This window comes from Urocitellus parryii, chromosome X (genome assembly GCF_045843805.1).
Source record: "Urocitellus parryii isolate mUroPar1 chromosome X, mUroPar1.hap1, whole genome shotgun sequence".
Classification (NCBI taxonomy): Eukaryota; Metazoa; Chordata; class Mammalia; order Rodentia; family Sciuridae; genus Urocitellus; species Urocitellus parryii.
This window is the reverse complement of record NC_135547.1, coordinates 3,139,247-3,167,134: the sequence shown is the minus strand read 5'-3', so window position 1 is coordinate 3,167,134 and position 27,888 is coordinate 3,139,247. Positions and strand designations below refer to the sequence as shown.

The following is a 27,888-nucleotide window of genomic DNA, read 5'->3' as shown; positions in this document are numbered from 1 at the left end:
TATAAGTGAAATTATATGTTCAGGATTTTGTTTAAAATTATCTGTGGTGGAAAAAAAGAAAACCATTGACACCAGGAAAATATAAATAAATAAAAATAAAATTAACTGGGGTGGGAGAGACTTGTGGGTGGGTATACAATTGAAACAAAATTGGCCATATGCTGTATTTATAATTCTTGAAGCTAGGTGATCAAATGTGCATATATTCATATTATTTTGGCTACTTTAATGTGTTCAAATTTTTCCATAACAAAAAGGTTTTAAAAGACAAAAAGAAGTTAACATTCTGTGCTTCACTAACCAGCTCATAGACATCTCATGATTTAATACGTACTTCAATTGAAATGTTCCTGCAATATATACAGTGGTGCAGTAATGAGATGATGGTGTCTGCCCAAAGAAGCACAGAGTGTACTCCTTGGTAGAGTAAATATCAAGTACACATTTAATTCCCACTAGCCAGGCACTGCACAGCAATAAGACAATAGATTTAACACTTTAGAATCTTTAAAGTGAAGAATGAAAAAACTAGAATCTAAACTCCAAACTCATTTATAGGTCATCAAGTAAATGAACAAAACGGGATTTAACCAAAGTTGACAAGGAAATATCACAAACTTTTCCACTGAAATTAGATGGAAAACAAAGATGTCTGCTACTCTCTCTTATGTTCCACTCTAACTGAAGCTGATATGAATCTACCTGTGAAAAAATTAAAAGAAATGATAAACAAACTACAAGAATTAATAAGTCTCCTAGATAAAAGGGCAAAATGTAAAGCCAAACATAATTCTAAATAGCTATAAAATACCATTAAAAAACAGACCTCAAGGTAAAAGTTGAAAGAATATATGCACAACTTCTAATTTGAAAATCCTACATTATTAAAAGAAATTGAAGGAAAAACTAAATGAAGATATAGATCATATTTTTAATTAAGTGATTTTTTAAAAACTTCCACAAGCTAACCTATGCAATAAATACATTGTCAATCCCTACAGATTTGTTTTCTAAAAATTATAAGATATAGCTCAGTTCATAGAGTGCTTGCCTCACATGTACAAGGCCCTGGGTTCAATCCTCACCACCCCATAAAAAATAAAGAAAGAAAAATGATAAGCTGATTCTGAAACTTATCTAAAGATAAGAAGGGTGGTGAATAGCTAATGCAATATTGAGAAAGGAGAAGAAAAAAAACATATCAATTAAGATAGCAGTGGCATTATCATGAAAATGACTGTTAGTTTAAACATATGAAAATCAACCAATGTAATTCACCATATTGGTACACTAAAAAAGAAAAACCATATAATCAATATAATTTACAAAAAGAGTATTTGAAAAATTCCAAGATTCCTGTCAAAAACTTTCAGAAAACTAGTGGTAGAACACTGTGAAACTGAAAAAGTGCATCTAGGGAATAACTATGGCAAATATCAAATTTATGGTGTAAGATTAAAGGTTTTTTTCTTAAAATCAAGAAAAAGACAATGGTGTCTGTTTTTATCATTTCTATTCAACATTGTGGGTGAAGTCTAGTCAGCACAATAAAGCAAGAAAAAGGAGGCATCCATATAGCAAAAGAAGAATTAATTTTTTTCTACTTATATGACATAGTTTTCTATGTATATAATCTGATTAAATCTATGGAAAAAGCTACTAGAAGTTCTACTTCTGGCATGAAAGCATGATGAGTTCTGCAGACCTGATCTTCAGTGAAACTGAAATTTATTTTTAAACCAACCACTTGAAGTTTCTGGAAATGGTCCCAATATCATATAGCAAATGAAAAAAAATGTATTCAAGAAAATCTACTAAAATGCATTAATGAAAGCAAGAGCCCAGAATATTTAAACCAAGAATCATTCCTGCCCTGCCTCCTCCTAGCTCATGAAACACAAACTCTTTTCCAGACTGATGCAGCCAAGAACACAGGGAAATTCTGGGCAACTTTGGCTGAGAGATGGGATCTCCCTTCTTCCTCCCACCCCTACTCATGGGATGGAGAGTTTCACTTGCATATGTGCACTGCTGAAAGTCATGTAGCCCCAAGTGCCCTTGATCTGGCTAGTAGGACAGGGGTCTATGGTAAAAATTACAAGATGACAATACAGGGGCCACTGCTAACACCCCTTCCCCAGCATTCAACATGAAGTTATCCCTTAGAGAAAAGTGTAACATTGTTGATACTGCTCCCATCCCAGAATCTGAGCCATCACTTAGAGAATTTGCACAGGAGAGAAACAGGCCATAGAACAGAAAGCATTAAATCTGTCCCCAAAACAATTATATTAATTTGCAACAAATTATAGAGAAGTTAAATCTTATAGGTTCTCTCAAAAACTATGGAGATTATGTGAAAGGCAATTCAGTGGAAACTGACAATTTATTGGAAATGTATGCTAAACTCTAAAGCAGTTGGATCAAAGGAAAGAAACCAGAAAAATGACAGCTAGGAAGATCCATTCTGTATTCATAACAAATCATTAACCTCTGGAACTATTAAAATTTTCAAAGGTTTTTAAAGCATATGTTCTTAGTTGATTCAGTGCTGAAGTCAGGGGAGATGAGCAACAGTTGACCCCCCAAAGGGCAGTCACTGACACCTGTGTTAAACATTTTCCCTATTCCACCGCACCATATGCCTTGATTCTTTTTTTTTTTATGCCTTGATTCTTTACATTTGTTATTTCTTTAATCCTGCCAATGTTCCTGTCAATGACACAGTCAAGACTTAGCTCCAATGTTGGCTCAAGGAGAATAATTTTAACATAGTCGATGACTCAATTATCCTAAGAAACTGCAACTCCCTCAGCTCACAGTGCCTTTACCTCCTTGTATTCCTCCTAATGAATGCACTGGTTGAATTGTGTATAGTTTAAATTTAATACTGTTGTAATATATCCAATAAAATTTCTTTTAGCAATCAGGAAAACATCTTTACTATCAATCAAAGGTTTTTATCCTTTTATCAAAAACTCCAGCCCAAAACTATTAAAACAAATAGATTAATTCAACAAAGTTAAGGTACATATAAAATCAGCACATAAAAAACAATTGCATTGGTATATGCCAATGGGGAATCATCTGATAAGGAAAAAAATTCCATTTGTAAAAACTACAAAAATACCTGGAAATTTAACTAAGGAAATGAATGATCTATACAATGAAAATTATAAAATATTGCTGAAAGAAATTAAAGAGGACACACACAAAAATGTAAAGATCTTGTGTTCATGGATCAGAAGAATCAATATAATATCATGTCCATACTACTCAAATTGATCTACAGAATCAATGTAACCCCTACCAAAATATCAATGACATTCTTCACAGAACAAGAAAAAAAAAATAATCCTAAAATTCATATGGGACCATGAAAAATTCCCAAATAGTGAATGCGATTTTATGCCAAATGAACAAAGCAAGAGGCATTATACTACCTGACTTTAAAATTTACTACAAAAATATAGTAATCAAAACAGCATGGTTGGCATAAAAAGACACAGAACACTGGAATAGAATAGAGAGCCTAGGACTAAAGCCATGCATCTACAGCCAACTGAACTTCAATTGATGCTGTGAAAATTGTATATTTATTTGCAGCAGAATAAAACTGGACTCTTATCCTTTACTGGTTATAAAAATCAACTCAAATCTATTGAAATTTTAAATATAAATTCTGAAACTATAAAACTACTTGGAAAACTACAGGTAAAATATTCCAGGACAGCAGAATGGTCAAGATTTTTTCCCCTGGATAGGATCCCAAAAGTATAGGAAAGAAAAGCAAAAATAGATGAACTGGGTTTGTCTCTTTCTATTCTATTGTATTCCACTGGCCTTCATGTCTCTTTTTATGCCAATATCATGCTGTTTTGTTACTAGAGTTCTGTAGATAATTTGACATCAGATACTGTGATACCTCCAGCATCACTGTTATTGCTCATAATTGCTTTGGCTATTCTGAGTCTGTATTCTTCCATGTGAATTTTGGGATTTTTTTTCTAGTTCCATGAGGATTGTAATTGGAATTTTGATCATATTGAATCTATAGAGTGCTTTTAAAAATATGGTCATTTTAAAAATATTAATTGTGCTTATCCAAGGTAGGTCTTTCCATCATTTAAGATCTTCTTCAATTTCCTTCTCCAAGGTTCTAAAATTTTCACTGTAGAGGTCTTTCACCTCCTTGGATATATTTCTTCTCAAGTATTTTTTTAGGCTACTCTGAATGGAATTATTTTCCTGATTTTTTTTTCTCAGCAGGTTTATTATTGAACTGTAGGAAAGCTATTTTTTGTATCTTATATCCTGACATTTGCTGAATATGTTTATTAGCTCTACAAGACTTTTAGTGCAGTTGTTTTCCATTGTTGTTGTATCTGTGTGTGTGTGTGTGTGTGTGTGTGTGTGTGTGTGTATGTGTTGTTTTGTTTTTTGTGCTGGGAATTAAACCCAGGGTCACTCTACCAGTGAGTCACATTCCCAGCCCCCTCTCCTTTATTTTTTATGGTATTAGGGATTGAAGCCAGGGGTGCTTGAGCACTGAATCACATCCCAGTTCTTTTTAATATGTTATTAATTTATTTAGAGACAGGGTCTCACTGAGTTGCTTAGGACCTTGCTAATTTGTTGAGGCTGGATTCGAACTTGTAATCCTTCTGTCCCAGCCTCCTGAGTTGCTGAGAAATTTATTTTTTATTTTTAGACAGGGTTTCACTAAGTTGCTTAGGACCTCACTAAGTTGTTGAGGCTGGCTTTGAACTTACAATCTCCTACCTCAGCCTCCAAAGTTGCTTGGATTATAGGTTTGGAACTCTTTTTGGTGAAGGGGTTTTCTAGATATAGGGTTATGTCACCAGTAAATAGAGATATTTTGAGTAATTATTTTCCTATTTTTATCCTTTTAATTTTCTTCAGAGACAAATCTACACACATATAGTCACCTGATCCTTGACAAAAGGAGCCAAAAGCATACATCAGAAAAAAGATAGCATCTTTAACAAATGGTGCTGGGAAAACTGAATATCCATATGTTTAAGAGTAAAATTCTATCTTTCACTCTGCACAACAGTCGACTCAAAGTAAGTCAAACACCTAGGAATTACACCAGAAACAACTCCACCTGCTAGAAGAAAACACAGGGTCAACATTTCCACATAGTGGTATAGACATTGACTTCCTTAGCAAGACCCCTAAAGTGCAATAAATAAAACCAAGAATCAATAAGTTTGATGTCATTGAATTCAAAAGCCTCAGTACAGCAAAAGAAACAAGAGGCTGAAGAGAAAGCTTATAGAATGGGAGAAAAGCTTTGCTACCTAGTCCTCTGACAGGAGATGAATACCCAGAATATATATACAGAACTCAAGAAACTTAACACCAGCATCACATCCACAAAGCTCTGAGTTCATTGCCCAGTTTCAGAAAAGAAAAGACTAAAAATCTTAACCAAAAAAACTCAATCAATAAATGGGCAAATGAACTGAATGGATATTTCTCAAAGAAGAAACAGAAATGGCCAACAAATACATGAAAAAACTGCTCAACATCCTCTGCAATTAGAATGGCAACCATGAAGAATACAAGTATCAATAAGTGCTGGTGAAGATTAGGGGGAAAAGGTACACTCAAGCATTGCTGGTGGGACTACCAATTAGTACAATCACTTTGGAAAGCAGTGTGTAGATTCCCCAAAAGGCTAGGAATGGAACCACCACATGATCCAGCTATACCACTCCTTCTTATTCTTCCAATAGAAATAACATCAGCATATACAGTGATAGATAAATACTGATGTTTATAGAATTATATATAAATACAATTCACAATAGCTAAGTTATGGATCTAGCCTAGGTGTCCATCAACAGACAAATGGATAAATGTACTATATACACAATGGAGTTTTACTCAGAGATAAAGAAGAATGAAGTTGTGGCATTTTCTGGTGAATGGATGGAACTAGAGATCATCCTGCTAAGTGAAATAAGCCAGAATCAGAAAGTTAAGGGTCAACTTTTCTCTTTCATATGTAGACGCTAGAGAGAAATAAGGAATTTTAAAAGAAGGGAATCTCATTAAATAGAAGAGAGAACAGTGGAGTAGAGGGAGGGGATGAAGAGAGTAGAAGAGGTATGGGAAAGGAGAGAAACAGTGGAATGAAATTCACCAAACTTTATGCAGATGTACGACTATATCACAATGAATTCTACTTTTATATAAATATAATGCACCAATTACAAAAAAAAGTGAATAAAAGAAAGACCAGTAGAATATAGAGGAAATGAATGAGGGAGAGAGAAGAGAAAGAAAGGAGATAGTATCAGAAATTTAAGGGGAACAAATTATGTTATATGTATTAATGAATATGCCAAAATGAATCCCACTAATATGTATAACTATAATTTATTAATAAAAAGGAAAAATGGGCAAATGGGGTTATATCAAATCAAAAAACTTCTGCTCCTGAAAGAAAATAATTGACAATGGAGAAACAACTTATAGACTGAGAGAAAATAATTGCAAATAATACAATCTGACAAGCAATTAATATCCCAAAGTATATAAGGAACTCAAGTTAGAACAAAATAAATAATAATAATAATCTAATTAAAAATGGGCAATATATCTGGAAGATGCTTTTTTGTATAATTGATATCATTTTTTTTTCTTTAATGTTTTTCCAGAATTCACCAGCAATACAATGGGAATCTAGAGATTTTTTTTTTTTTTTTTTTTTTTTTTTTTTTTTTTTTTTATGGAAAGGGTCCTCATTTAAAATGACCATTCCATGATGGTGGATTGTGATGGACATTACTATCCAAAGTACATGTATAAAGACCCAAATTGGTGTGAATATACTGTATATACAACCAGAGATAAGAAAAATTGTGCTCTATATGTGTAATAAGAATTGTAATGCATTCCACTGTCATATATCAATAAAAATTAATTTAAAAAAATAATGAAATAAATAATATATAAAATGATCATTCCAGGGCTGGGGTTGTGGCTCAGTGGTAGAGCACTCACCTGGCATGTGTGAGGCACTGGGTTTGATCCTTAGCACCACATAAAAATAAAATAAACGTATTGGGTCCACCTACAACTAAAAAATCACATATTAAAAATAAATAAATGAAATAAAATAAAATGACCATTCCAGCCAGGCTTGGTGGTGCACCTCTATAATCATAACAATTTGGGAGGTTGAAACAGGAGGAAGAGAAGTTTTAGGCCAGGCTGGGCAACTTAGCAACATCTTGTCTCAAAATAAAAATGAAATGAATTATTCAAAATGAAAGCATAAAAATAACTAAATTCATAAAAGTTAAAAAAAGGAGCTTAGGGTGTAATTCAGAGGTAAAGCACAACTGAGTTAAATTCCTAGTACTACTAAAAAGAAAGGAAGGAAGAAAAAAAAGGAACAAAGGAAGGAAGATCTTTAAAAGCTGTAGGGCTCCTCAGGCTATATTTTCCTGCATAAACTTTGGTAATTCATGTCTTCAAGACGATTTTCTATTTAATTTCTATTGTCAATTTTATTGGCATAATATTAGCAAAAAACATTTCCTTACTCTTTCATGTATTATGATCTGTAATGATACACTCTCTCATTTCAGGTATGGTAATTTGTATCTTCTTTCTTTTCTCCCTGATAATTTTACCTAGAAATTTACTGATTTTATTAATCTACTAAAGAGCAATGGTTTAGTTTTTATTGATTTTCTCTATATTTGTTTTCTCTTTAATTGATTTATGTATATATATATATAGTGTAATATGTAATAATTATTTGTTTTATTTAATTATATAAATTATTACATATTGATCATACAATATATAATACAATATTGTATATTGTATTATGTTAATATAACATTTTATATTTCATTACTTAGTAATATTTAATAATTAATTCATTATTATTTGTTCTGTTTTATACTTCCTTAAGGTAAAGGCTTGGTGCATTTATTTGACACTGCTCCTTTCTAATACAGCCACTTAGATATTATAGGATTTCCTCTTAGGACTACTTTGTCATGTTTTCATTTCATTCAGTGGAAAATATTTTAAATTCTCCTTTCAATTTTTGTTTTGACTCATAGGTTAAAAGTATAACATTTAGTTCCCAGGTACTTGGAGATTATCCAGATATTTCTATTATTGATTTTTAATTTAATTGTATTTTGGCCAGAAAAGATAATTTGTATGCTGAAAATTCTTTTCATTTTTTATAAGCCAAAATAGCCGGTATATGGTCTATCTGGGTATGCTGGAAAAGACTACATATTCTGCTGTTGTTGGTTCGAATGTTCTAAAAATGCCAATTCAGTCAGGTTGATTTGGAGTGTGATTTGATGTTCTGTTGCTTCTGCTTATTTTTTTGTCTGCTTGTTCAATTACTTATTAAGAAAACAGTATTGAAATCTATAGCTCTAGTTAAAGATCTTCTCTTTCTCCTTTCAAGAGAACCATCTGCAGATTTTTGTAATTGATATTTCTCCTTCTTTCTCTTTCAATTTTCCTCTCTCTCTCTCTCTCTCTCTCTCTCTCTCTCTCTCTCTCTCTCTCTCATTCATGCAGCTTTCTTTTAAATTCTATGTACTATGGCCTCCCCACCTTCTCAATGCTTTCTCATCAATGGACAGAATCCACCAGTCACTATTTGGGTTCCCTCTCCCTGCATGATAACCTGAAAACACTGTCCAGGCCACCAGCCTTTTGTGATTGTAGGGTTCACTTTGTTTCCATTCTTAAGAGTCACTATCCTATATTGCCTTTGATCAATTTCTGAAAAAAACATTATGGAATATGTTCATTCTCAGTTGTTATTTAAGATGAGAGGTTAAATCTGATCCTCCTATTTCATTTTATCCAGAAGCAAAAGTTTCCAATTATATTATTCACAGGTACTCAAATTCCACAACTGAACTAATTTCCATTTCCTGATCCTGCCTTCATCACTCCAACCATAACTCCAAAAGAAAGAAAACAAAAAAGCACTGTTTCTTCTCTAGTCCAGTGTACACAATTTTAAAAATAGCACCACCCAATCACAGAAGCCAGTAATTAGAATTTTATCTTTTCCTTCTAATCTTTCTTTGGCCCCCATACTCTAATCAGGTACCAAATTCTCTCTTTTCAAACCACAGTCATCATCTTCATCCTGGAAAAAATGCAATTTATGACTGGTCTCTTCCTCCTGTACTTCTCAACTTTAGTCCATTATTTGTATCAAAACAACTATCTTATAGCCTTACTTTAAAAACAACAACAAAAATATGAAAAAAATCTTTCACTTTAATTAATAAGTGTGTTCATTGTAGCTGCATGACTGTAGTAATTCCAGAACTGTTTTGAGTATAGTAGAGGATTGAGAAAATATATCAGTGAAAAATACTGTGTTGAACTGCAATTAATAGTATCAATATAAATTTTTTACACATACAAGCATGTATATGTATATGCTTATGCAGATATTTGTATATATGCATATGTGTCCACATGTATATACATATGTATGAAAATATACAGATGTTTATATGTATATATAACACCCACACATGTATACATATATAGGTGTGTGTATATGTGTGTTTTCTATTTTGTCATTAATGACCATTGAAAGGTTCTAGAAGCAATGATATCCTTATAGCAAGAAGTTAAGTCTATATATAATTTCCCACAAAATATACTATTTCTTTTTGGAAAAATGACTGATCACAAGGCTGAATAATGGAAGGTACAAGATTAAGTCTGAAATGTACTGTTATGACATATACTTTAAAAGTGTTCAAAAATGAGGTGAATGTATCAAAAGGAAACAGAAAGCAGATTGAACAGGCTCCCAGTAGGCAAATATTGAAAATTGTAAGGAAAAATTTTAATCAAAATGAATAATGATACTAATATTTTATAATCCCCTGAATAAAATAAAAATGCATTCATACTGACAATTAGCTAATTAATTAACAGGAAAGAAATACTAATTTTACAAACAGAATGCCATATAATAAATGTAGAGGAAAAATGGATTAAGAAAAATCATTCTTTTGCAGCTATAACTGTTGTTATTCATGGAAGAATAATCAATATTTGCTAAAACTATTGGGTACAAGTTGGAAGAAGAGCAGAATAGTGTCAAATAATATCCCCATGACTTATTAATTGTAAGCTTAAAATGGTAATTTTAGAGTGAAGTAACCTGGTAGACATCAAAATTAATATTACAATAATAAAGCAAACAGACATCATGCTTCCTTCTTCAGTAATGCTTTGAGAAGGAACTCCTGTTGTTTTATTTCCAAAAATGAATAAGGAAGATATAATTGACATTATGAGAGAAAATAAATGCTGAGCAACTATATTAGAGTATAGGTTAATGAGTCATGACAATAAATGCAATGAATAATCCTGGATTGCATCCTAAATGAAGGAGAATTACTATAACAGACACTTTGGAGATATTAGAAAAATTTAAATATGGACTACAAATTAGAAAAGAGTATTATGTTAAGTTACATTTTCTGAATTGTAATTGTATTTTATAAAATTATTTAATTGTTCTAAGGAAATATACACTTAAGTATTTAGGAACAAAGGGAAATGATATATGTGACTAATTCTCAAATGATTTTGGAAAAAATTAAATTCACCCACTTCCATACTTGCCATTTTAACACAGCCCATGACATATTATAATGCATTCATTTAATTGTAATAATACTTCTGATTATACTAAACTGATGGTCAAGTGCAATCCCATCTAGCCTGTAGATTGCTACTCTTTGGAAGACCAGGCTAACATGTGCTCAGATTTGAGAACAAATTTCCCAGCTGTTTCTGGCCCATACCTGACATCCAGCCAGTGATTATTATTTTGTAGTTATTATTGTGTTTTTTTTACTAGAAACTGGCTTTGTCAAACTTTGAGGTATAATACTCCAGATACATTTGCCTAAAATTCAGAAACTTTCCAAAACCAAACTAGAAAGTTTATCCATTGGAATAAAGAATTAATTTCCAGTGCTCTAAAGGAAAAAATTCAACTTTACACTAAATTTCTTTATCAATAGACTACTGAAATTACCTTATGACTCATTTAGATGGAAAGGGCTGAGTAGAGAATATTAAAAGAATAACTGACCTCCAAGTCCAGGTCTCAGTCGGTTATCATAACCATCCAGAAGACGATCCAAGATTCTAGTGAAAATAGTGATGTTGTCAGTGCTGTCATCAGGAATATCTGGGGCATGCTTAGGAGAGAGTCTGATACAATACAAGGAAAAGAAAAGGAAAATAGCAGTTCTTAATAGGAAACAATTACATGTATAAACATTTTAATTCAGGGAAATTTCAAGCAATAGTCCAGGCCAATAAATAGCCCCATGTCTTAACCAAAATTGCAAGCACTTCTTATTTGTCACAATGATTGTCTGCATAGAAAGCCAAGAGTAATCAATACATCAGCTTTTACACTTGGACAACAAACTCAGAAAGGAAGACAAATTTCCCCATACTTATTGCTAGTAGAGGCAAAGATTGAATTAGAATCCAAATTTTCTGACTTTCTAGTGTCCCTGAGCTACTTCCTACTCCTCCAGTTTGGATATCTTTTGCAAGCCTTTATGAACACCATGCATTTTACTAACCACCTAATCAGACTAGGCACTGTGACTGATATCTATACATTGTGAGGAGGAGCTTGATGTTGTTTGGCAGAACTAGAATTTTTTTAAAGCCCTGAGTAGTTCAGGGAAAAGAGGGATATGGTGAGAGAAATGGCTATTGTTGAGGAGGGTAAAGAAGGCTGGTGTAGCATTAAATAAAGAACCAAGAACTAGAAATCATGGTACCTACTTATTTGGAAATGGGGTAGATGATCAAACAAATTATTGTACTATATATATATATATATCTTTAAGTCTTGGTTTTCCCTATTTTTAACTTGGACTCAAAAAGTTGACTTTAGTAAGTATATAATAATTATTCCCAGTATCTAGTTTATCAGAGCTGTAAAAGCCACAAGATACCAGTTAAGTAAAGATCCTATGAGACAGTTAATACATTCCAGAAATATCTATGCCTAGAATTGAGCAAGGTTCTTATGCTGAAAAAGAGCTTGAGAACGAACATACAGGGTAGTAGAAACATCTGAATTGAATAGTTCTCAACCTAAACCATAATTTTTTATCATGTAACTTAGTAAAAGTCAATTTGAACTATAAGTTTCTTAATTCATAAACATAATTCAATTCACTTACACATTTTTATTATTAACTATATGATCACTACTATTCTAGGTGTTCTAATAGAGCAGAAAACAAAATAAAATAAAACTAAGTAATGTTTCTCTTGCTTAACTTACAAGGTTTCTGAGATAATTGAATTATAAAATAAATATACTTGGAAAAGGGAAATTAAGCCTCAAGAGTTTGAAGACATGATTTGAGTTTATTAGTTGCATGACCTTAAGCAAACCATGTAACACCTTTAGTGGTAGCTTTAGCAATTAAAATCATCCCATATATATGCTGTGGTAATATCAAATAACATATTAAAATTGCCAGGATGAATGTTTCATATCTACAAGTATTTGAAGTTTGTTTTTAGAATAGTAGTTTTTGCACTCAAATGCATTATTCAAATATTAGTGATAATAACAAATTATTGGAACATGTATCATCCAAAAGTCATAGGGACAGCTTTAGCCAGAGAGGCACTGGAACCTAAGTAATAGAGGATGATTGGCTGTTTGAACAGATCATGAAAAATGATACAGAAGCTTCAATAGGAAGGGGGAATAAAGGAGGGAATTGAAGGGTAGAGTTAACCAACTGAAATCAATACACTGAAGAGAGAAATGCAGACACCTTGTCAGATGACAGCCTACATCTGGCAAAACCCACCAATGTTCTGGTCCATCTGATGTAAGGCCATGGAGCAGTTGTAGGAACTCAACTGATTCAGTGAAAATCTGTTTCTTATTATCTCTTGACTTTCACTGTGGGGGTTCTTGCCTTGGTTAGCCTAATTTAATTTCTGGGAACTAGATCTACAAAATGAATGGGAAACCATTTCTTGGATTACTAGAACATAACAGAACAGAGAATCCTCTTAAAGACATACACAAACCAAAAAGGGCTTTAGAGAATATCTATTCCTGGTGGATTTACAGATGAGAATGCTAAAGTTCCTGAATATAATTTTTAAATCAATTTGAGAATTATTGGGAAAGCTAAAAAATTAGATCCCAAATTCCCAGATGCAAGGCATTCAATTTCTCTATGATTTTTACACTTGATTACTGATATGTTTTTCTCCTGACATGGACTAAATTGCTGCATAAAGTGCTGGAAGTTGGTTTAAGTTAGAATCCAAATTAGAACTCTCTTCTTCAGTCACTGTACTGCACCAAGATGCTGTAGTTTGTGCCCATCCACAGGTATTTTAGGGTAAACATCAAAGAATCATAGTACCTGAGGATTATTAAGGACTTTAGAGATCATATAATTTTTTACCTTCATTTTACATATTAGACACCTAAAATATCAATGCAATTGAGAGAAAAAAATTGTTTAGTCACGTGTTTAAAGTTAATGAGATTGGTACACTAACAATACCTTATATCTGTCACTATTGGTTGGATCAAATATGATAATAATAAACCCCCATTAAAGAATAAAATTATGTTACTAATACATTATCTGTATGTTAAGCAGGTTTCATCATTTTTCTAGTTGTAACGATGGATCAGTAGCAAGTTCACAGGATTCAAGTCAAATGACTACAGTGTTAGTTCTGTCTCCGTCACTTATTTCCTTATATGTAAAATAGGGATAACATAACCCTACCTTAGAAAGCTTTTGGAAAAAAATAATTAAATAAAATAATAAAAATAAGACTGCTTTGTAAATGAGGGTTTTTCCTTATTTTTTTCCCAAACTCCTGATAACACAGTGAGAAACCTTTGAAATACATGCACTTTTAGTCAAGCTCACTAACCACGTAGATATTAAGTGCAGGATGTCAGCAGTAATAGCATTAATTCAACCACATCAAGGACCTTGGTGTGTTTATGGTAGGGGAAAGCACAGCTGCAGAATTGCTGATGCAGTTCAGACAACAGCCCAAAGAGAAGAGAAATTTACTTCATTAAAAGGATGACATTTTCCCTCATACTGCATATGTCCTGGGGGAGAACATGTTTTTAAATAATGAAAATTCTAGATTACTGGCAAATCATATCTCTGCACTACTCCCAAGACTTCTATAACTCTTCACGGTTTATCAAATAAAATCCCAACTCCTTAGCCTAATATTCACAGCCTTCTGCAATCTGGTGCCAATATACTTTTACAGCTGCAAATTCCACTATTTTATTTTCATACCAGAAATCATAGCCAAATCAGATCACTTACCATTTCCTAATATCCCCTGCATTCATTTTCCAAGCCCAGGCTTTCCCATGAGTAGAAAGGCCTTACTAAAGATTTATCTTGCTAAGGATACAGTTATATGTTGCGGAGGGAATGAGAAACATGTGTGGTCCAACAGCACACATTCTAATGTTTTTACAGAAACCACTTGAAGGAAAAATAAACTTTTTTTACAAGAATATGCCTAATCTATCTAAGAAAGAGAGTTGGTCTTAAATATTTTCTACAATATTATAATAAATCTAGAGAAGTATTGGCTTGAGACATGCCTACTTACATATGTTCTACCTGTTCATATTAACCATATTTGTTGAGTTAAAGTAAAATAAAGACCAAGTTCTTCATACCTTCTTAGAAACTGAAAGACTCTGCTTCACACACACACACACACACACACACACACACCAATAACAACAATGACAACAACAAAAACACAGGAAGAATAAACTAAAGCATATTGTAAATGGCAAAGGTACTAGAACTTAAAGATGATTCCACATATGAATATAAAAAGACATACCCCAATTTAAAATATCTCGTGATCAAAACACTACCATAAAGATTATCTAGTTGTCCAGGCAAAACAATGCAAGTCTATTTCTCATAATTCATCTGAATTAACCATAGGGCTAATGTATGAGCCCTATTTCAGCAACATTTTTGTTGAGTAGACTTTCATAGACCAGCCCCTGAACCATTTATGACACTGTCTCTGTGAAAAAAAAAAATTGACACAAAAGATGGGAAAACTACAACACTATACATATTCTCTCCCTCACTGTTACTTGCTCTTTACTCTACTCCCATATGATCAAAGCAATAAGCTGCCCACCAGCTCAAACCCTCTCATTCATTCCTGGTGACTGATATCCTTACCACAGTCTGGCAGTCATCATCATAATCAAGTGATCAAATTTAGTATCAGTATTACTGACACAACTTCACATCCAGAAATGATACAGTAAGAAGTCACAGTATCACATAGGAAGTATTCTTGATCCTGGCCTCAAATGTCCATCCTTGTCCTATGTCACAAATGCTACATTTCCACTTCAGGAGTAAAAATATTAGGATCAAATGATACTTATTATTTCTTCAGACCCTATGAAAAAACTGCATTTGCCCTATAGTAGGACAGTCTATCCAGTCATATGGCTGAGATATTAAGTATTCAGAGTCTGAGAGATTACTATGTATAAGCAAATGTTTATTTACATAAAATAAATTATCATATGCCTAATTCTTGCATTTATTTTTATTTATTTACTTTTGTTCCCAGGGATTGAACCCAGGTGTACTTAACCACTGAATCACATGCCCAGTCCTTTTTATTTTTATTTTGAAGCAGAGTCTTGCTAAATTGCTTAGGGTCTTGCTAAATTGCTGAGTCTGGCTTTGAACTTGTAAACCTCCTGCCTTAGCCTCTTGGGTTGCTGAGATTACAGGCATGCACCACCATGCCTGGCCTAATTCTTAGTTTTAAAGAAAAATTCTTTGTGATGACTATTTCCACCACTAAAGGCCTCTGCACCTCATACGAAAATTTGTTTTGCATGATATATCTGCTAGCTGGCCTTAGGTTCTTGCCCTATTCCTTGTGGTTCTCCTACCCATACAATATATCTCTAAAATGAGTCTCTTTGCAAATTGACCCTCTTCAAATAATCTTAACCAAAATGTCCAATTTGCAGTCAGATCTGGAGGATTCATCCAATACTTATTAGCTACTTAAGCACTTACCTGTGAACCCATTATGAAATTGCTGATATTTGACCATGTTGACCTAGAAAAACAGTTTCATGATGGTTCAACTTACTGTTAATATACAGAGTTCTCACTTGTTTGGTGATAAAAATACAGAATCAAGAAAGAGTATAAGAAATGTATTCATTATATAAATCTGAAATCATTTTCCATAATTCTTCCTCAAGAATATGAGACTAAGGTAGTCCCAGGACCACCCTGCTGATCAGAAGACCCACCCCAGAACCCAGCACAGGCCTAGGACAGTCCCACCCACTGAAAGACCCACCATGGAACCCAGGCCTACCCCACTTCCATCTTGGGACACTGCAGCCATCACCTTAGACCTCTTCCCACAGTAGCCTCCACCTTGGGACAACAGATAGGGCCTGGAGGCAGCTGCATCTCTGAACAGAGAGCCCACCCTTTCAGCACCATCTCTGAAAGTGTTTGTATCCATCTTGGGACACCTCCAATGCTATCTTGAGTTATCTCCTCTATTGCCACTATCACCTTTACTTGCAGTAACATTTATCTTGGGACACCAGCTGAGGTCTAGAAGCCCAACACCAAGGTGAGGTACAGGTAATCTCCAGAGACACTATAATATTATAGGGTACCAACTGTAATACTTCAGATCTGCACTGCAAGAAAGGGAGACATATAGACAACATGAACAAACAAGGGAGGAAATTGCCCCAAACAAACCAAGACACTACAATAATAGAATCCATGGATGGCACAGTTGATGAAATGTCAGAAAAGGGATTCAGAATGTACATAATTAAAATGGTCTATGATTTAAAAAATGACCTAGTGAGCAAATACAGGCAATAATTGATCACACTAAGAAAGAGATAAGGGAGCAAATACAGGTAGCAAAAGATTACTTCAAGAAAGAGAGATTCTGAAAAGAAAAACAATCAGAAATCCTTGAAATGAAGGAAATAATAAATAAAATAAAAACTCAATAGAAAGCATTACCAACAGACTAGATCACCTGGAAGACAGAATGTCAGATGATGAAGACAAAATATACAGTCTTGAAAATAAAGTTGACCACACAGTGAAGATGGTTCAAAACCATGAACAGAACATCCAAGAATTATGGGATAACATCAAAAGACCAAACCTAAGATTTATTGGGATAGAGGAAGGCAAAGAGATTAAAACCAAAGGAATACACAATCTTTTCAATTATATAATATCAGCAAATTCCCAAATATGAAGAATGAATTGGAAAATCAAATACAAGAGGCTTGCAGGATACCAAATGTACAAAATTACAACAGATCCACACCAAGGCACATTATAATGAAAATGCTTTGCATACAGAATAAGGATAGAATTTTAAAAACCACAAGAGAAAGGAATCAGATTATATATGGGGGAAATCAATTAGGATCTCTGCAGATTTTTCAAACCAGACCCTGAAATCTACAAGATCCTGGAACAACATACACCAAACTCTAAAGAAAATGGATGCCAAACAAGAATCAGAGCTAAAATCAAAGAAATTGAAACAAAAGAAACAATCAAAAACACTGACAAAACAAAAAGTTGGTTCTTTGAAAATAATAAAAATTGATAAACCCTTAGCCATTCTAACAAAGAGAGAGAAAAATCAATTTACTAACATCTGTGATGAAAAAGGAAATATCACAACAAACACTACAGAAATACAGAAGATAATCAGAAATTAATTTGAAAATTTGTACTCCAATAAAATAGAAAATATCAAAGGCATTGACCAATTTCTAGAGTCATATGATTTGCCCAAACTGAATCAGGATGATGTACACAACTTAAACAGATCAATTTGAAGCAATGAAATAGAAGATGCCATCAGAAGCCCACCAACCAAGAAAAGCCCAGGACCAGGTGGACATACACCTGAGTTCTACAAGACTTTCAAAGAAAAACTAATACCAATACTCCTCAAATTTTTTCATTAAGAAGAAAAGGAGGCAGCACTTCCAAACTCATTCTATGAGGCCAATATCACCCTGATTCCAAAAACCAGACAAAGACACATCAAAAAAAGAAAACTTAAGAGCAATATCTCTAATGAACATGGATGCAAAAATTCTCAATGAAATTCTGGCAAATCAAATTCAAAAACATGTTTAAAAGATAGTGCACCACTATCAAGTGAGGTTCATCCCAGGGATGCACAGTTGGTTCAACATACAGAAATCAATAAATGTAATTCATCACATCAGTAGACTTAAAGATAAGAATCATATGATCATCTCAACAATTATAGAACAAGCATTTGACAAAATACAGCACCTCTTGATGTGCAAAACACTAGAAAAAAAAACTAGGGATAACAGGAACATATCTCAACCTTGTTAGAGCTACCTAGGCTAAGCTTAAGGCCAATATTCCATCTAAAAACTGGAACAAAACAATTATGATCTCTTTCACCACTTCTATTTAACATAGTTCTTGAAACTCTAGCCAGAGCAATTAGACAGAAGAAAGATATTAAAGGAATATAGATAGGAAAACAAGAAATCAACTATCACTATTTGCTGATGACATAATTCTATACATAGAGGATCAAAACAATTCCACCAGAAAACTTCTAGAACTAATAAATGAATTCAGTGAAGTAGCAGGATACAAAATCAACACCCATAAATCAAAGGCAATTCTGTACATCAGTGACAAATCCTCTGAAAGAGAAACTAGGAAAACCACCTCATTTACAATAACCTCAAAATAAAATAAAATACTTGGGAATCAACAAAATCAAAGAGGTGAAAGAATTCTACAATGAAGACTATAGAACACTAAAGAAATTAAAGAAGACCTTAGAAGATGGAAAAATCTCCCTTGTTCTTGGATAGGCAGAATTAATACTGTCAAAATGACCATACTACCAAAAGCACTCTACAGATTCATGGCATTCCTAATCACAATCCCAATGACATTCCTCATAGAATTATAAAAAGCAATCATGAAATTCATCTGGAAAAATAAGAGACCCACAACAGCCAAAGAAATCCTCAGCAAGAAGAGTGAAGCAGGTAGAATCCTCTATACCAGACCTTAAACTAAACTATAGAGCAATAATAACAAAAACAGCACAGTATTAGCACCAAAATAGACTTGTAGATCAATGGTTCAGAATAGAAGACACAAAGACAAACCCACATAAATACAGTTATCTCATACTAGACAAGGGCACCGAAAAACATATATTGGAGAAAAGATAACCTCTTCAACAAATGGTGCTGGGAAAACTGAAAATCCATATGCAGCAAAATGAAATTAAGCCCGTATCTCTCACCATGCACTAAACTCAATTCAAAGTGGATTAGGGAACTAGAAATTAAACAGAGACCTTGTGCCTAATAGAAGAAAAAATAGGCCCAAATCTTCATTATGTCAGATTAGCCCCCTACTTCGTTATTAAGACTTCTATAGCACAAGAAATAAAATCAAGAATCAATAAATGGGATGGATTCAAACTGGAAAGCTTCTCCTTGGCAAAAGAAACAGTGAGAAGAGTAGAAAGCCTACAGAATGGAAGCAAATTTTTACCACATGCACATCAGATAGAGCAGTAATCTCTAGGATATATAAAGAATTCAAAAAGTTAAACACCAAAAATCAAACAACCCAATCAGTAAATGGGCCAAGAACTAAACAGTCACTTCTCAGAAGACGATATACAATCAATCAACAAATATATGAAAAAAAATGTTGAACATCTCTAGCAATTAGAGAAATGCAAATCAAAACTACTCTAAGATTTCATCTCACTCCAGTCAGAATGGCAGCTATTATGCAGACAAACAACTATAAGTGTTGGTGAGGATGTCAGGGGAAAGACACACTCATACTTTGCTGGTAGGACTGTAAATTGGTGCAATGAATATAGAAAGTAGTATGGAGATTCCTTAGAAAACTGAGAATGGAACCACCATTTGACCCAGCTATCCCACTTCTCAGTTTATACCCAAAGGACTTAAAAACTGCATAGTACAGTGACAAAGCCACATCAATGTTTTTAGCAGCACAATTCACAATAGCTAAATTGTGGAACCAACCTAGATGCCCTTCAGTAAATCAATGGATAAAAATGTGGTATATATACCCAATGGAATATTACTCAGCAATAAAAGAGAATAAAATCATGGCATTTGCAGGTGAATGGATGGAGTTGGAGTATATTATGATAAGTGAAGTCAACCAATCTCCCCCCAAAAAAGGCCGAATGTTTTCTCTGTTATGAGGATGCTGATCCATAATGGGGATGTGGTGGGAGCATAGGATGAATGGAGGAACTTTGGATAGGGCAAAATGTAGGGAGGGGAAGGGGGAATGGGAGTAGGAAAGATGGTGGAATGACATGGACATCATTACCCTAAGTACATGTATGAAGACACAAATGGTGTGACTTACTTTGTATACACCCAGAGACATTTAAAAAACTGTGCTCTATATGTGTACTATGAATTGTAATTCATTCTGCTGTTATGTATAAAAAATTCAAATAAAGAAATTTAAAATAAAATTTTAAAGAAAGAATGTGGTACTCAAAATCAGAATGGTGTTTTAGACCTGGTTCTACTATTACACAACTGTATGATCTTTAGAAAGTTAATTTGTATTTCTGAACCTCAGTTTCTTCATGTAAAAATTAAAGATCAGGGGCTGGGGCTGTAGCTCAGTGGTAGAGCACTTGCCTTGCAGGTGTGAGGCCCTGGGTTCTATCCTCAGCACAAGAAAGAGAGATAGAGAGAGAGAGAGAGAGAGAGAGAGAGAGAGAGAGAGAGAGAGAGAGAGATATGAATGGTGTCCATCTACAACTTTAAAAAATTATAAAATGAAGATCAGATTATAGATACTATCTATAGGTCTTTCCATCTCTGTTGTTCTAAAGATCCAGAATCTCATATCCCTATCTACAGTATTAGTTGTTTGAAAATAGAAACTATAGTCCCAAGTATTAACCAAAGTTTTCTTACATTAAAATCATCTGGAGAATTTGATTAAATGAAGATTTTAGGTACTATTCTCAGAACTTCTAAATCACAATCTTCAAGTGTGAAGCCTGCACTTCTTGCTTCTTGCTTACCCATACCAAACACTGAGAACCATTGTATTTAGCACATTGATAAACCATTGTTGGTTGTTAGAGCTTCAGGGACAACCAAGCTAGATGATTTAATAGAATGAACTAGTAAAGATGAATAAAGTAAGGAAGCACATGGATTTTTTTTCAACATACAAAGGCATATTTAATATGGTATGAAAACAAGCAAAAGGAAACAGCAGCTCCTTTATCAGAACTTTCACATATACTATACATTTTAAAGTTGAGTTGGCTCTTTTTTTTCTAGTAGATACAAATAAAGTGCCAACCCTAATATTCTAAGACAACTTTTTAGTAGTCTCATCCTTCCAAACCTTGAATATAAAAAAGTTTCTTTTTCAAAAAATATTTTCCATTATAATTATACATAATAGAGGGATTCATTATGACCTATTCACACACACACACACACACACACACACACACACATAGCATATATTAGTCTATGCAATCATTATGCCCTGGTATTAAAATCAAGCACTTCATTCTGCTTTTGCAGGAAGGATCTCTTGGCTTCTTATTTAGCATAATTGCTAAAACGTTTGGGCTATTTGGTTTCCAAAGCATTAGCAGGATGTAAACAAAATAATGTAAATAGGAAAGGCAACAACTAGCAGTGAGGATGGTGATAAAAATTGAAAAAGCAGATAAAGAATTAATATAATGAATGTTCTTTATAAGAATCAAAAATCACCAAGAAAAGGGACTATTGTGCTCATAATCTTTGTTTAGGTTTATAAGAAAATATGCAACATATTTTTAGAAAAGTTTAAAATGTCAGAAGAACTTAACCCCTTAAAGTAAGATTTGTTTATTTAGAACTTCTACCTTATTTAGAACATTTAGCATGGTCCAATGAAATCATATCCATGAGGAGTTAACAATAAAGGTCTAGTTTCACTTCCCATCTTGGGAGAAACAAAGAGACTCATATGCCAAGACTTAAATGGATATTTAAGTCCAGTTCTGTAGTCCTAAGCCCCAGTAAAAATCCTGATAAAAGATTGAAAGAATCAGAGTACATCAGTAATTCTTAAAAATAATTCAAACAGTTATATTTCAAGATGCATGTTTCCAAGAAAATGGTACTATAACCAAATGTAAAACAAACAAACAAAGTTCACTAGGAAGGAATGAAATATCCTGTGTAATACTGAAATATTTTAAGCTTAAGGTGTTATTAGTAATTATATCCCCTTGTGTTATGTTTTAGATATGAGGTATTTCCAAAAATCTCATATGTGAGACAATGCAAGAATTTTCAGAGGTATAAAGAAATTATGAGAGGTATAAAGTAATTGGCACATTAATTCAATCATATGGATTAACTGTGCTATAACTGTAGGCAGGTAGGGTGAAGCTAGAGGAAGTAGGTCAGTGGGGGCATGACTTTGGAGTTTATATATTTTGTCTCTCTGATTCCTGGTTGCCATGTCCTGAGCTGCTTTCCTCCACCACACCCTTCCACCATGATGCTGTGCCTCAGGCCCAGAGCAATGGAGGGAACTGAAACTGGACCGAACCTCTGAAACCCTCAGCCAAAATAAACTTTTCTCCCTCTACATTGTTCTTGTCAGGTTTGTTGCTCACAACAAGGAAAAAGCTGATTAAAACATATAGGATTTTAGTCTAAAAGAAGTTCAACAATTCTGAAGAACAGAGTTTGGTGGCAGGAGGACTAACTAAATATGGCTAATAAGGTAGACAGATAGAAGCTGGACCATAGTGGGCTTTATAAAATTATAAAAGGAGTTTTTACTTTATTCTACAAAAAATAAGATACCATTAAAGGGATGTAAATAGGTTTGGTATAATTTAGCATGCATGACAGAAGGAAACTGGCTATAGAGTAGGATTAGATGGGGGCAGACTTTAAGAATTACAACCAAATAGAGGCTCTTGCCATGGTACAAGTGAATTAAACTAGTGTGGTAGTGGGAAAATGGGTGAATTCAAGGCACACACAGGATAGAAATAATAGATCAGAGCAATTGATTCAAACTGGAGAGTGAAGGATACAAAATTGGCAAAAATAGAATTCTAAGTTTCTGGCTCAAGCAACAGAGTGCATGATGGCAACACTGACTAAAATAGGGAAAATGGAAAAAAGGATATGTTTTTGTTTTGTTGTGTTTGTTCTTTATGGTGAGGGAGATGTAAATGATGAGACTACTTTGGACATGCTTATTTTAAGGATTTTGTGGAATAATCAAGTGACATACCTAACAAAATGTTGAATATAGAAATATGATGTTCAAGAGAAGTCAGAAATGGAGGGTGAGATGAAAGTATGATGAGCAATTGAGGTGAAGCTACAAAAGTCTTGGCTCCTTGTCTCAAGGTATGACTATTCCATTTATGACTCCTATCTCCTTGTATTGTCAAATTGAGGCTATAATTCACATGAAATCACACTTTTGCTTAACTTTACCCATTTCCCTATCTTGTTGCCTTACTTTCTTACAGTTTTCTGCTGTGAGTATTCTCTTAATAAATCCTTTGCTCAAGAATACTTCCATCAGATGGAATTAGCAAAGACAGTAGAATGAATTGGACATAACTTTCCTATGTTCTTGTATGAATACACAACCAGTAAAATGCTGCATCATGTACAACCACAAGAATGGGAAATTTTACTCCATGTATGCATGATATGTCAAAATACACTCTACTGTCATGTGTAACTAAAAAGAACAAATAAATAAATTTTAAAATGAGTATTTCTGTCATGCCCTGCTTCTAGAGAATATAATCTAAGTACCCAGGAATTCTGTCTCTGAAGTCAAAGAACATCATACTATATGTGTATATTTTATGTATACTTCTCTCCTTATGTTTTATTTTATGAAACAAAAAAAGATAGTGGTGGGTGTAGGAATGGGTAAGAGGCAAGCAGAAGCAATCAAACAGACCACTTGTTCAATAAGCATGAATGTAAAGAGGAGCAAACACTACAGGGACTATCTGTGGAGAAAATCTTTAAGTTTAAGATAAGAGATTCCTTATCATTTTTAAATGTTAATGCACCAAACCCAAAAAAATGTGTAGTTTGAAGATTTATGAGAGAAGAGATAAAATTAATAGCAAAAGCTGGAGACAACTGCTTTTAAGATATCACAGAGGGGATTCAACATGAGCTACGGACCTAGGAAGATCTTTGAGGTCTCTTTTTGTGGGAGAGGGGTACCAGGGGCACACAACCACTGAGCCACATCCCAGCCCTATTTTGTATTTTATTTAGACACAGGGTCTCACTGAGTTGTTTAGTGTCTCGCTTTTGCTGAGGCTGGCTTTGAACTCATGATCCTTCTGTCTCAACCTCTGGAGCCACTGGGATTACAGGCATGCACCACTGAGCCCGACTTTGAGGTCTCTTTTTATCTTGAGATTCTGAGCTGATAATTTTTCTCTCAAATACAATGTAATATATCAGAAACCAGAGTATTTGGTTCATCTGAGGAAAACTCTGAAATGTGAGGTAAGCATTTATCAAATTCTTCTTTTGCCCCAAACCTTAAGTATTCTTACCCGCCAATATCTTGCTTTACAAAGTCCCCAGGTTCTTGTCGTCTTGATTCCCCTTGGCCAGTCGTTCCAGGGAGAATATTAATCAGAAAAAGAAGCCCAAGTCTGGTAATGTAGAAATGACACATATGTGTGATCATCATCTTCTCAGGTACTAACTTGGAGAGACCTGTGAAATCCACAATACAAGGAAAGGGGAATGGACAAAAGGGTAGAAAACAAAGGGAGGGAGGGGAAACAGATTAAAATGTATTCAGCTCTATTGGAACCATTTAACTCTTCTAGTATCCAGTTACAGAATGCTTAACCTGATATCCTCCTTCCCCCAGCTCATCAGTGCTACCAAAATCCACACCAATATAGGACATTTTTTCTGAATACACCAGAGCTCATCAAAAAAGGATACATAGGATAGTATAAAGAATTCTAGATCAAAAATCAAGAAACTTAACATATATTTCCATCTCTTTCCTTGTCTTCCTCTATGATGAAGTAACTTCCAGAACTTCCCTTAGCCTCAATTACCCCTTATACTCCAAGAGCTTAAAATGGTCTCTCACATATTTATTTTATTTCTCCTAATGCCACTTGACCTTTAGTGTCACAAAGGCTTTTCCTTTAGTTAACAGTGTAATAATGTAGAACTTCTGGCATATTAAGACCTGGAGACTTGCCAGGTAAGGTAGCACACACCTGTAAAACCAGCAGTTTAAGAGGCTGAAGCAGAGATATGTTACGTATGATCAGCTATTACCATTAAATGAATATGTCTATTGGTATATGTTCAGACAACCATCAATAAATGCAGAGATAGACTTTACACAAATAGATACCTAAATCATTATAACAAACTTTGTGATGTTTCAAATGATCATAGTGCATAAACTGAAAACTGTGATACTCACAGTGCCTTCAAACAAAATAAAGTGTTCATATAGCTGGAGATAAGTTGATTCATGCAGAGAGGTATTTGATTTATTTATCCTTAAGTGACATAGTTTAAGAGAAAATGGCCCTACTGTGAGAGTAGACTACCATGACGCAGAAGAGAATATCATGGTCCATAAGCAGGCAGACACAGTCAAAAATTTTCACAGGAGCAGAGAGGCAAGATACAAATGAAAGTGGGGTATCAATGACTACCGTGAGTGAAGAATTATCTATAATATTTGGATACACAACTATAGTGAAAACATCCATGGTGAATAAACTAAAAATTACAGGAAAGGAATATCATGTAATTACATAAATAGTCAAACAACCATGATGCATGAGAAGAAAGTAAAGCCTAATAATTGTTTAAAAGTCACTGTGAATAACCTAAAGCACACCACCAGTGTAGACAGCTATGGTGTATGTTTATATAAGTACAGTACATGGAAAACACCAACATTATAGGAGCTTACAACCAACTGTGGCACAGCAGCAGATGACTGTAGCAGGAGCAGAATGGCTATGAAACAGAATGAGACAAACCTTAGGCAGTTTCAGATAATCATGGTGTCTGAATGGATTATTCATGATATATGAACACATAACCATGACACATACTCAAGTCACATAACATATGATTGCACAGGCAAATTAGCAAATGGTTACTCTACCTATTCACCCTACTCGAGAGCTAATAGGACAAGGAACAAAGAAAGAGAAAATATCATACATAAAATCGAAAAATTGAAAATTAACACCTCCATCTCAGAATCGATCTCTTCTACCTCCATCTCTTCTAGAATCCATATCTGTATCTGTTCTCCAGGAGAAAACTCATAACTTAACTCAGATGTTAGACCTAGCATGTGCAAACCTGAGTCTCAGATATTCACATACAGCCCCCACACACACAGCATCAATGGGCCTCTTGCAGTCTGTCCCACCTCAATTAATAGTAATTCCACCCTTCCACTTGCTCAGAGTAAAGCTTTGATATCAATCTTGACTCCTCTGTTACTCTTATACCCTACATACAATGTATCAGTAAGCCCCAATTGATAGTCCATTCAAAAGGAAACATATCCAGGTAACAACCACTGCTCCTTACCTCCTCCAATATCATCTGGCTTGTTGTCTCTTTTCAAGATTATTGTAAAAGCTTTCTAACTTAGCTTGTTGCCTCTGCCCTTATTCCCCTTACTTCTATTCTACAAAAAGTAGCCAGAGTACACTTTCAAATTGTTATATGAGATCATGTCTCTTCAATTTCTCAAAGTCCTCCAATGCCTTCCCATTTCAAAAGCTTCACTGGGATCTACAAGGCCCTAGATGAACTCATCCCCAAATAGCTGGCTAACTTTATCTCCTATTAGCACTCCATTCTGGCCACTGTGGCTTCCTTGCTGCTCATTGATTATTCTGGGCATTTGCACTTGCTGGAGACTCTACCTAGAATTTTAATCCATCTAACTTCCAGATAGTTTGTTCCTCCACTTCCTTCAGGTTTTAATTCAAATAACATTTTTGCATTGAGGCCTTCTCTAGCCACCCTTTGTAAAATTTCCCTAATAATTTCTACATATTTGCTTGCTCTATTTTCTTCATTTGCACTTCTAATATATAGTTTATGTATTTTTGTTATTGTATGCTTCCCTAATAAAATATTTAAATGGGGACAAGGATATATGCAGTTGTCCCTTGGTATCTGTGTGATATTCTAAGACACATCTCCCTAAACCAAAATCTTCAGATGTTCAAATGCCTTTTATAAAATGGTGAAATATTCACATACAATCTATGTATATCCTCTAGTATACTGCAAATCCTCTCCAGATTACATATAATACCTAATACAATGTAAATTTTATGCAAATCATTGTTATACTATATTGTTTAGGGAATGACAAGAGGAAAAATTTGGATATAATCCAGAGACATTATTTCTTTGAATATTTCCAATTTATGGTTGTCTGAATCTGTAGATACAGAACTTTCATAGAAGAGTGCTTAACAAGCCAGTCACAGTGGCACATGTCTGTAATCCCATTGTCTCAGGAGGCTGAGGCAGAAGGATTGCGAGTTCAAAGCCAACCTCAGCAAAAGCACGGTGCTAAGCAACTCAGTGAGACCCTG

The 27,888-nt window shown here is 34.1% G+C and overlaps 1 protein-coding gene across 1 annotated transcript in view; it reads right to left on the bottom strand.

Annotated features, from left to right (window-relative positions):
- The window catches only part of Gabra3 (gamma-aminobutyric acid type A receptor subunit alpha3), a 122,741-nt gene extending 97,776 nt beyond the window's left edge, over nt 1–24,965 (bottom strand). Inside the window, exons 1-2 of the mRNA XM_026403517.2 lie at nt 24,826–24,965; nt 11,153–11,274 (exon numbers count right to left, since the gene is read on the bottom strand). Coding sequence (XP_026259302.1) covers nt 11,153–11,274; nt 24,826–24,965 — 262 coding nt within the window. The remainder of the gene's footprint in view (nt 1–11,152; nt 11,275–24,825) is intronic.
- Nucleotides 24,966–27,888: the final 2,923 nt, after the last annotated feature.